The 11790-nt window shown below is 42.3% G+C and overlaps 1 protein-coding gene across 1 annotated transcript; it reads left to right on the top strand.

Moving 5' to 3' along the window:
* The first annotated feature begins 1649 nt into the window (after positions 1-1649).
* LOC126398015 (dermatan-sulfate epimerase-like protein) lies at positions 1650-8964 on the top strand. The gene has a single exon (XM_050057178.1). It carries the CDS (start codon positions 2621-2623, stop codon positions 6275-6277), a length of 3657 nt encoding a protein of 1218 aa, XP_049913135.1. The 5' UTR covers positions 1650-2620; the 3' UTR covers positions 6278-8964.
* Positions 8965-11790: the final 2826 nt, after the last annotated feature.

Raw genomic sequence — 11790 nt, 5'->3', positions numbered from 1 at the left:
TTAGAAGACAGTTAAAAAACTCACTTAGGTCACTTTTAGTGACCTAAACTGTTTGCGTGTGGATGAGAGGTAAAAACATATGGGAAAATATCAGTTTTCAAAAATATCTGTACACACCTAGACAGGGTCTTAAAGAAATAGTTTGACAGATTAGGAATTGGACAACTATGGTTAAATACAATAAGATGACTGGATGGAGGTGGTCATCAACACTGCTCACATGTGCAGCGCACACTTCATGTCAGGTTAGGGAAAAAGTATTTACTGTTATCATGTCCACCTAATCAGAAATTGTGGAGGTATTAAGAGAAATATTGGATTTCTTTTTAACGCTAACTTTTTAGCACATTAGCTAATGTTAGCTTTGATAGCAAAAAAAAAAAAAAACCTGGAGGAACGTGTTCAAGAGTTGTCCTTCGTCCTCCTGTTATATTTCTATATGTATTAAAGAACGGCGCTCTGCTGGTCCATCTCCCCAGACAGAGTGCCAAGGGCGTGCTTTGCCACTCTGAGAGTGCGGGGCTCTTGATAACGAATCAGTACATTCAAACAGCGCTATGAGCGGTTCGGTTTGTACCAGAGTGCGCTCCACTTGGAATGAGTGTTTCTGAACGCACCACTCACATCATCGTCCTACACTGTCCAAAACAAGCCCAAAAGAATTCACTATCTAGCGCTGGCTAATGTGTGTAGAGAATTTTTTTTAATCTCGTCACATAGTGACATTTGGTCATGGACTTTCCATGTCCACAGGCAAGGTACCCATGGGTGCATTGGTTGTTGGCCTGTCATGGGCAGCCCTCTCACCTCTGACATCTCTCCACTTAGTGCATGTATGTCCTGTTTGTGCATGTGTGTGTTCGGACCTGTGTGTAATTGACAACAAGAGTGAAAAAATGGATTTCCCCTCGGGGATTAATAAAGTATATAAAAATTTAATTAAAAAAAAATAAAACTACAACGGCAACCAGAGACGTATCATGCTGACATTAATTACATTGCAAATTTTTTTTTACATTGGTTCCTGACACTGCAAGTCACTGCCCAAGCACTGGATTTCGACAACTTCCAAGTGAGACCGGGCTCGTTTTGCCTCCAGCTAAGTCCCACCCACCAGAAAAACATCATACAGTTTACTAACAATAATTGGGTCTATGGGCACAATCTACATCCGACGAGTAATATTACTGTTTCTGTAGTTGCCTTACTGCTCTCTAAATTTGGAGGCAGAACTGCTGGCTGTAGATTCATTCATCAATTTTGTCATCTGAGTGTATTTTCAAAAAATGTTGAACTATCCCTTTAATATCAGCCGTGTGCCTACTGCACAGAACAACAACTTGTGTGTATTTTAAGGACAGTGCATATTTTTAGTTGAGGCAAAAAGGAGTGTTTTAATTTCATCATCGCTTGTATGATTTTGCACGTGTAGCCTGTGTCTTAATGTTGAGCAGGAATTTAACATCAGTCAACCAGTAATGAGAGAGACACAGATCTCATGAAATGAATATTCAGCCTTCCCACTCTCTCCACATGAGAGATGAGGCTGGGCTTCTGAAGTCACGGCTCCCTCTACAGTTTGTACAGTGGAAATTTTCCATCCAGTGCAGGAAAAACAATCAAACTGACTGTGTTGAACAGTCGGGGGGAGACACAACGGAGACGCGTCCGGAGATTACTCGCACATACACAGCTTTACTTGTGAGATGTGTCTCTCAATCGGCAGCGGATACATAAACATCCCGACAGATACAGTACATTTCCATGTGGATTATCCATCACCCGGGAGGCTGAGTTACTGTTTTCCTGCGGACAAGCCGAAAAATGTCTCATTCTTTGAATACTTGAGGAGTGACGACAACTTTCCTCCTTTTCGGACTTCACCATACTAATCGGCGCAGATAAGAAGCGTGGAGCTACAACAAGAAGGAGATTACCGGATTTAACAATGCAAACAGATCAATTCCCCGATCAGGATTTGCAATTTTAAGCAGCAGGCAGTTTGGAGTCTGCAGCGGGGGACACCGAGCAATGTTATCTGCGGAGATGCGTTGTTCGCTGAGGTTCATGTCCGTGGATGTTGCGGCTCGGTCGGGCTGCACACGGTGCCTTTGGGTGGCTGTGATTGGACCGGACACAGACTGGGGCTGACTGATGTTTGTCCGAGAGGAAATGTTTTGGGGAGGAGATCAATATGACTTACTGGCGCACGCGAGGGGGGGAGATTGCCAGTCTTCACGAGCACACGTATTACTATGAGGACGGAGGAGAGCGTGCAGGATTTCTTCTCTTGGATTTAAATTCAAAACAGACCTGAAAGCTCCTACCATCAGACATTTATGTATATTTAATGTGATGCGTTTTGTTGCCTTTGCAAAGTGTTCCAAGATTGTTACAAGTGGATGTGGACAGTGTGTGTTTGCACTAAAGTTTTTTTCCCTGACTATCATGCATGGGACTTTGATATTGCATCACTCGTCTTATAAAATATACATTTTTTGAACTCTTGCACCTCCAACAAATATATCCCACCTGGACTTTTACTCTGGAGTTATGGGACGTTACGACAACATTTTTAAGGAAGAAAACAATCAGTTGCCTCATTTCTAAATGCAGTAAAATGTACCCCCAAATGCCCGGCAACATGGCAGTGAACTGGGTTGTGTATTCAGTTTTTATACTCCCGCTGTTTGCAGTGGGGACAGCTTTCTCTGGGGTCTTCAACGCCACAGACAGAGACATTTTTACAGATGACTTGCTGCAGGTCAAGCTCACACAAGCCAGAGCGACCGAGCAGTGGAAACTCCAGTCTACTGATTCCCATCCCAACCTATATTTTAACCAAGTGGATGTGTTGCACTTGAGGCAAAGGTCCTCCACCACCCACAGTCACATATTTAAAGTCATCCGGGCTGCTGCGCTCACCATGTTGTCTAATGTCCCCTTTTACATGCCCCCTGTGAAACATGCAGAGTTTACAAGCAAGTGGAATGAGATTTATGGGAACAACCTGCCTCCCCTGGCTCTCTATTGCCTGTTGTGCCCAGAGGACTCTGCTGCCCTGCAGTTTCTTATCAAGTTTATGGATAGGATGGCTGCATACCCAGACTGGAGGGTAACCAGTGCCCCTAACGATGAGGTCCCCATGGCGCACTCTCTCACTGGGTTTGCTACTGCTTATGACTTTATTTACTCCTACCTGGATGAGCGGCGGCGGGATGTTTACCTCAAGAAAATTCGCTCTGAGACAGAGGAGCTGTTTGAGCTCTCAAAGTACAGGGGATGGGGAAAACAGTATCTCCAGAATCATCAGACCACAAACATATTAGCCACCTTGACTGGTGCTATAGTGGTTGGATCACACAACGACCCGGAGTCAATGATCTGGAAACAAGTGGCAGTGAACTACATGGAGAAAACTATGTTTCTCTTAAACCATGTTGTTGATGGGTCTCTGGATGAGGGGGTAGCCTATGGGAGCTACACAGCCAAGTCCATCACACAGTATGTCTTCTTAGCTCAACGCCATTTCAACATTGACAACCTGCAGAACAACTGGCTGCGGGGACACTTCTGGTTTTATTACGCCACTCTGTTGCCGGGATTTCAGAGAACTGTCGGCATCGCTGACTCCAACTACAACTGGTTTTATGGTCCGGAGAGCCAGCTCGTTTTCCTCGACACATTCGTCATGAGGAACGGGACGGGAAACTGGCTGGCTCAACAGATTAGAAAGCACCGACCCAAAGATGGTCCCATGGGGCAGTCGTCCGCCCAGCGCTGGGCTACACTTCACACAGAGTACATCTGGTACAACTCCCACCTCATGCCGCAGCCTCCCCATGACTTTGGAAAAGCAAGGATGCATATTTTCTCAAACTGGGGTGTGGTTACCTACGGGGCAGGGCTACCGAACGGTCAGGGTAATACTTTTGTGTCCTTTAAGTCTGGCAAGCTGGGTGGCCGTGCAGTCTATGACATTGTTCATGACAAGCCTTACTCCTGGGTGGAGGGCTGGAACAGCTTTAACCCAGGTCACGAGCACCCTGATCAGAACTCTTTCACATTTGCTCCTAATGGGCAGGTATTTGTGTCTGAAGCACTTTACGGTCCAAAGTACAGCTATCTTAACAATGTTTTGGTGTTCAGTCCATCTCCTACCAGCCAGTGTAACAATCCGTGGGAGGGTCAGTTGGGTGAGTGCGCTAAGTGGCTGCGATGGACTGATGAGGGGGTGGGTGATGCCAGAGGGGAGGTGATTGTCGCCTCCTCACACAGGGACACCATGTTTGTGAGTGGGGAGGCGGTATCAGCTTATTCCCCTGCTATGAGATTAAAGAGTGTGTACAGAGCTTTAGTTCTGCTGAACTCACAGACTCTGCTGGTGCTTGACCACGTAGAGAAGTTGAGTGATTCACCTGTGAAGTCCCTCAGCGCTTTTTTCCACAATCTTGACATTGACTTTAAATACGTTCCTTTCAGATTCATGGACAGGTATAATGGCGCCATGATGGATGTGTGGGACGCTCATTATAAAATGTTCTGGTTCGACAGCCAGGGTCACAGCCCTGATACACGGATACAAGAGGCAGAGCAGGCGGCTGAGTTTAAAAAGAGGTGGACTCAGTATGTCAATGTCACTTTTCCGATGGCAGGCACAGTCAGTCGAGTAGCGTACGTCTTACATGGGCCTTATGTCAAAGTGTCCAACTGTAGATTTGTGGATAATAGCAAGAATGGAGTGAGACTTTCTTTAACTGTAAATAACACAGAGAGGATAGTTTCTATTGCAACAAACTATAAAGACATAGGTGCGAGGTTGGCATATTTAGGATTTGGAGGTCACTGCAAAGTTGAGGATAGATATCAAATCACTCGATATGGCCTTGGGACTCAACTGATCCCCAAACAAATCAGCAGTGATAATCAGCTGTTTGACTTTGGGTTCACAGTCAATGTGATAGCTGGGGTTGTTCTCTGCGTGGCCATAGGATTTTTGACCATGCAGAGAAAGTTTTATGTGTGCTTCGGCAGGCTGATGCGTTACGCCCTCCTCTCTGTGCTCATTCTGTGGATAGCTGAGCTGCTGTTTGTGTCTAACAGCTGCGATCAGCTTCTCTGTGGGGTAAAATGGAAAGGTGCGGGTGCCAAAAGCGAAGTAAACAAACAAATCAGACTGTATGAACAGCACCGGCTCCCCCTCCCCACTGTCGTCATAACAACCCTTCCTGGATCGGGATCAGAAATACTCAAGCACCTTTTCTACAACAGCTCGGACTTTGTTTACATAAGAGTCCCCACCGAGCACGTGGACATTCCTGAGACGGAGTTTGAGTTTGACTCTCTGGTCGACGCCTGCGAGTGGTCAAGGTCAGATGCCATGCATGGACGGTTTAAGATTATTCAGGGCTGGCTGCATTCGCTGGTCCACAACACCAAGCTGCACCTGCAGAATATTCAGCTGGTAGAGGGCAGCAGGGTCAAACAGCCCCAGAGAGTTAGCCCCTCTAGGGACAGAAAGAAAAGATCCAGACGGAGGGAGCCGGCATCTGAGCTGAAGGGCAAACTGAGAGCAAGTCTGGACAGAGATGCAGAGTATGTGAGGGAGATGAGACGGCATGTTGCGGAGTACCCTAACGCCAGGGTGGTCCTCAACATGCGGAGTGGAAGCTGGGCGCTCAAACTGCCTTTCATTCAGGAGGTTGTGGGATCTTCCCTGAGGACAATCTACTTGGTGAGAGACCCTCGAGCGTGGATTTATCTCATGGTTTATAACAGCAAACCCAGCCTTTACTCCCTTAAAAATATCCCGCAGCACCTTTCCTTGATATTCAAGGAGGATGCTGTCAGTGACGGGTGCCCAGCTGCAGCGCCAGAATTTAAAATAATCCAGAGGCTGCTGTCCCGTTCAGAGACAAACCCCATCCTGATACTGGCTCATCTGTGGCTGGCTCACACCGCAGCAGTGCTGAGGGTCAGCGAGAGCCTCCCAGAGGAGTCCTACCTCCAAGTGAGGTTCGAGGATGTGGTCAACTTTCCGCAGGAGACGGCAGAGAGCATACACACATTTCTGGGGGTGCCTGTGTCACCCGCAGCCCTCAACCAACTCCTGTTCACCACCTCCACGAACCTGTACAATCTCATGTATGAAGGGGACATTTCACCAGCCAACATTAACATGTGGAGACAAAATATGCCTCGAAAAGACATCAGACTAATAGAGGACGTGTGTGGGAGTGTGATGAGGAGGCTGGGTTACACCAGGTTTGCCAGTTAACATGCTGCTGCTGGTCAGCTGATACTGAGCTGTCTTGTTTACTGTAGCTGCCATGGAGTTCTGTAAAGTTTTTCTTTTCTTTGCACTGACCTTAAATTTTAAAAATAATGTCACAACTTGAGGAGAAACTGAGTAGCATTTCTGTCTTTTTATTGTGTGTGTTTGGGTGTTGTACAGACTACAGCAACAGATGTTTGTGAGGGAGGAATACTTAACATTAAAATAGGTGGAAGGGAGCTTGTGTTATTTTCTCCCCCCCCCCAGCCGCCCTTCACACTCACCTCAGACCTTTGCTGTGTTACATGCAGAGTTGAAGTTGTTCTGTTATTGCAGCATCCCACAACAGCTCAGTTTCACAGTGAAGATTATTTACTGTTAGTTTTAGTACAAGATGAGAATTGAGAGTTTTTCTGTTCACTAATCTTTAATGTTAGAGAGATGTGTGTGTAAAATCTATATCTGTTATTAGTGGCATTATTTATTTTTTTCTCGGGACGTGGGGGTGGATCAAGAGATGCTTACCGGTTTGGAACAAATATGATGCTCATTAAGAAATAAGACTTGTTTTTATTGACAGTCTTATAATTGGCAGCTTTGGGAGAGAATTTTCAAAGAGTAATTTGGCTGTTATGAATTTAAAGGGATAGTATGGAATTTTTTGATGTGGGATTTTATAGAGTACTTATCCATAGTCAGTGTATTACATACAGTAGATGTCAGTTGCAGTGCCCCCAGTTTGGAGAATCAGGCAGAAGTCTGACAAGGAAGCTAAGCAATATATCACAATGGATGGGGGTCGGCAATGAAACGTATTTTTACCACCAAATAAAATGTCCCACCTAAAAAAACTAATATCAGTTTGAGTCGACACTATACTGAGAGTGTTTTTACGGCTTTACCTTTCCATCAGACAGCCTATTTCGACTTCAGTTCCCCACCTTTGCTCTTGTAAAAGCCGCCAGACTCCATTGAGAAAAAAGGGTAGTTTTAGCTCTCCGAACACAGGAGTTGCTGGTCTACCACTGCTTCAATCAGTCAGTTAATTTGTGTTATTGTGTGACTTTGGTGAATCTGAACTAAGTCTTCAAATTGGCAAAGTCACACATACATGTTTTTTTCAGTAGAGTCTGGCAGTGAAGAGAGCGATGTATTGGCCTAACTTTCCTGTTCCAAATCACTGTCTGACATTAAAGTAAAGCAGTGAAAATACTCTCAATATAGTGTACACTTAAGCGGAGTTCTTTTTTTTTGGTGGCTGCAACACATTTTGTTGCTGACCGCTCCACAACAGTACATTACTTTGCTTCCATGTTGGACTCCTGCCTGCTTCACCAAACTGGTTGCGAGCTGACTGACATCTACTGCATGTAATATACTGTTTATGAATAAGTACCCCATACAGGCTCACCTCAAAAAATTGGAACTATCCCTTTAATATCTGAACTTGGCATGCTATTCCCTTTAAAACTTAAAAAATGCCTCAATTTTTAAACTCTTTTGCCAAGCAGAGAAAGAAAGGCTGTGCTTTATTGCTCTAATATAGACATATGAATGATATGGATTGTATTTTCATTACATCAGTGGAGGGATTTTTATTTGAAGCTCAAAGATGTCACGATGGCTCGGCGGCTTAGCACTTTCACAGGAACTCCTTTGATTGTATATGGGATTCAGTGCATTCTCCAAAGCTAACTTTACTGTATGTAGTCGATTAGCTCGGAAACATAAAACCTCTGAAGATATATAAACCTCTGAAGATATTATGTGTAGAAGAAAGAAAGTTAGAAGTATTTATGGGTTCCAAAGACACATATCCCAAAGGATCAGGGATGAATATGATTATTATAACTCCCTTTGGCATTTATTGAATTAGATCAGAGGGAAGTGCTTAATAGGGATCAAACTGAAGAAAAAACAACCTGTCAGCCTTGACACATTTCTAGTCAAAGCAATTTCCAAAGCATCCCCCTCAGCTACTCATATTAATCTGCAGAACGCCATAACTGAGGCTTACCCTGTGTTTTATTGTTGTGCTGTCTTCACTTTCAAGGCCTGAAGGAAATGCAAACACTTTCCATTTCCTGTCTTGGTCAATCAGATATCCAATGATCTTTTCGGGCCTTTGTCTTGAGAGAGCTCAGCGAGCATTGGACTGAGCAGGGGATGAATATTAAATATAGTTAAAGAAAAAAAAAGTCAGAGACCATTTCTACTCTGTGATGTTATGCTCTTTGGCCTGGGCGAAAATATACGCTCCTCAGTCAGTAAGCTTTGATGCTGTCTTGCTTAAACATTTCTGTACTGTAAATGGATCACATGTAACATGCAGATTACGACTGCATCTGTACACTCACAAAAAAACCCATACTGTACTCATTTGGAAATATCCATCTTTCCTCAGCTAGAAACAGTCCTGTTTGTTTTCTTCTCTACGAACACTGAAACCCTTGACTGCTTGGAAAAAAAAAAACGTTTGATGTTTGTGGTCTTTGAATGTGTAGACTTGGCAGACATGCTTTCACTTTGGTGTTGCAATCCTGTTACCAACTCTGTTTTGTATTTGCTCGTGGGGATATGGTTCCTTGCTTCTGTGGCCTTGAATTACAATCATTTTCTTTATAAGGGATTTTCGGTGGGGCTCTGGAGCAAGAGGTTGAGATAATGTAAAGAAAATAATAAATTCATAAATATATCAACCAGTCTTTTTGTTCGGATTGACTTCCTGTTCAGTAAGCGAATGTACCATGTGATTATGTAACGTCATTAGCTGCAGATATGTTAAACTACTGTTAATACAGCGTAGTAGTCTCCTTTGCGATGGTTACTGCTAACCCACTAGTAAAACTTCTGCAGACGTCTCTGTGCTGCCACATTTATGCAGCAGCAAAATCTCCATTTTATTAGACATGGATGACAGGAGCCTAATTGCCTGCATGGGTGACGTGCATGACAAGGAGGAGCCAACAATTAAAAACATGTCAGGAAATTCTTTTGTCACGCTCTGACTGAGATGGGACCCAAACACGAGCAGCCCTTCCAAAGTGCACATGCCGTGTCTCGCGTCTTCAGACTGGTCTCAATGAGTCAGTCATTTCATTACTCATTTGTTCTTGATCCCTCCTGTAACACTCTAATGCTTGGCAGGGTCCTCTGTGCCTAATCCTTCCATGCAGAGGCACATTATTCACTGAAAAAAAAAAAGGGAAAAACCTCAGGCGAGTGCTTTGGAAGGGAGGTTTCTACAAGTCCTGACTTGCACTCGATGGAACCGTTAAGTAGCCTGTTTCGATTCAGTCTGGGTGCCAGAAATATTGGTGCATAGATAATCTTATTATTAATATTCATCTTGACTCTCTAATATTCAGATTTATAGACGAGTTTGTCAGGGTAGTTAACAAAAATGGTACTCAGATCTATTACTTGATTAGTAGTGTAGAAATACTCTGTTACAAGCAAAAATCCTGCATTTAAACTCTTACCCAAGAAAAAAACCCCACAAGTACTAGCTTTAAAATATTCTGAAAGTACCGACATTAAGTGTGAGCATTAGGCAGAATGTCAAATTTCAGATTAACCAAAATTAGACAAAGGGTTATTACCAAGTGGGTTTTTCACTTGCAGGCAAATTGCCTAGCAATAGCAATACAATAAAGATATTAAAAGAAATTCTATAAAAATACTATAACATATATAAAATATACATGTTTTTGAATGAGAAAGCTGTGCAATTTTGTGCAGTGTGTGTAAATATATTCCATCAGAGAATGTGTAAAAGTTCACAGTATACTGAATATGTCATTTAAAATGTATATGATATTACTGGACTGTAATTATTAATGCATTATCCATCCACATTTCAACATTGCAGCTGGTAAATGTTAAGCTAATTTTAGTTTTCTTTATATGCTGCTGGGAAGCGTAATCTATAATAATACATCTTAATTTGTCAATTAATTTATATTATTGTATTAATAACTTTGATCAGCAAAGTTACCAATAATGAAATGTCAAATTCATGTAGTGGAGTTAAAACTACAATATTGTCTTACCAAAATGTAGAGGATTAGTAGTGTAAAGTAGCATCAAATAGAGTTTTTTTTCAGTACTTAAGTAAATCTATTTAGTTACATTTCACCTCTGGTAGACAACCGTACATAATCATGACCCTTAGTGTTACAGCTGTTATCAGATTTTGTGGTGCCACCTCTCATAAAATAACTTTGTAACTAATTCCTGTATGGATATATAAGTCACAGATGCTTTCTAAAGATCAATAACAAGCCATCATTTATACCAACCTTTCAATTGCCAGGTTGGCTCTCTATAGCTGGTATTTATTTTCACCAGGCAGTGAATTTATAGTATATTTACTTTAAGGAGAGCATCGCCTAAATTAAGAATTCCAATATGTTATTTTCATGGCTTAAGTTTAATTAATATTTGTGAACATGAGCTGCTCTCTGTTAAAGCCAGAAACTAGAGAACTAAGTCTCAAACTTGTGATGTCATACAGTATAAAGTCTGGAGCTGCTACATTGACATTGAATGGGAGACTGATTTTGTGGACCCACAAAATGTTTTGTTTTCTTTTTATACCTAAATTATTATTTTTTTCTGCAGTAGTGTTCTCAGCCCTGAAACAGAAAATGGACCCATATACTCAGAACAGTCCTCTGGGTGCTTTCAACGTCATCTATAACATCTTTCCGAATTCATTGTCTGTGGAGCAGCTCCATACCTTTTATTCTATGACATCACACATTTGAGTTTTAGCATTCTAGCTTTTGGATTTGGGAGAGAGTTGTTTATGTTTACTTATATTTTTAGACTGTCTAAGACCACGGGAATAACATGAACATTGAAAATGGTTGCAGTCTCCCTTTAGGTTCTATGACACAGTACTAATGTGCTTCCTCTATATGTTACTTTATACTATAGGTCACTGCAGTTCAGAAGGAAATACTGAATTTTCCACCCTGCTGTATTTCAATATCAGTATCTAATAATTTCATATATAATAGTATATCTCTCACAGGGGCCATTTTTCTGCAGAATGAACAGTTTTATTTTGGTCCTTCTTGAAAATTTTGCTGATAATACTTCTGTTGTGAATACTACCTCCACACTACTGCCAGCAGAACACTGCAGGGTCTCTGCTGCACCAGAGTCCATTTATTAACTAGACTATTCATTAACATCTCCAGCTGGACACTTGATGGATGATTGTAAAAGCCTTTACAAGTCAATAACTTATTAACACTTACAATGGCAAACGAGCAACTAATTGTAGATTTGGATTAGGTGTTGCTGTGACCCATGACCCTTTGGTAATGACTTTATTAGCATGTGGACATGACGGCTTATTTGTAAACGTTAATGGATAAATTGATTGTGGCCCAGATTCACCTAAAAGACATTAAGTGTCCAGCTGCAGGAGGAAAAACTCGAGCAAGAGAGAATTTTTACAACCAGCAACATCCCCCCTAAAAATAATCTTATTAATGACTTGATCT

Source organism: Epinephelus moara, chromosome 11 (genome assembly GCF_006386435.1).
Source record: "Epinephelus moara isolate mb chromosome 11, YSFRI_EMoa_1.0, whole genome shotgun sequence".
In the NCBI taxonomy this organism is placed as follows: Eukaryota; Metazoa; Chordata; class Actinopteri; order Perciformes; family Serranidae; genus Epinephelus; species Epinephelus moara.
Note: the sequence above shows the minus strand (reverse complement) of the source record. Positions and strands in the feature narration are given on the sequence as shown.

What these genes read in the sequence shown, in the direction of transcription:
- LOC126398015 (XM_050057178.1), top strand. Translation starts at nt 2,621, where the DNA reads ATGTACCCCCAAATGCCCGGCAACATGGCAGTGAACTGGGTTGTGTAT.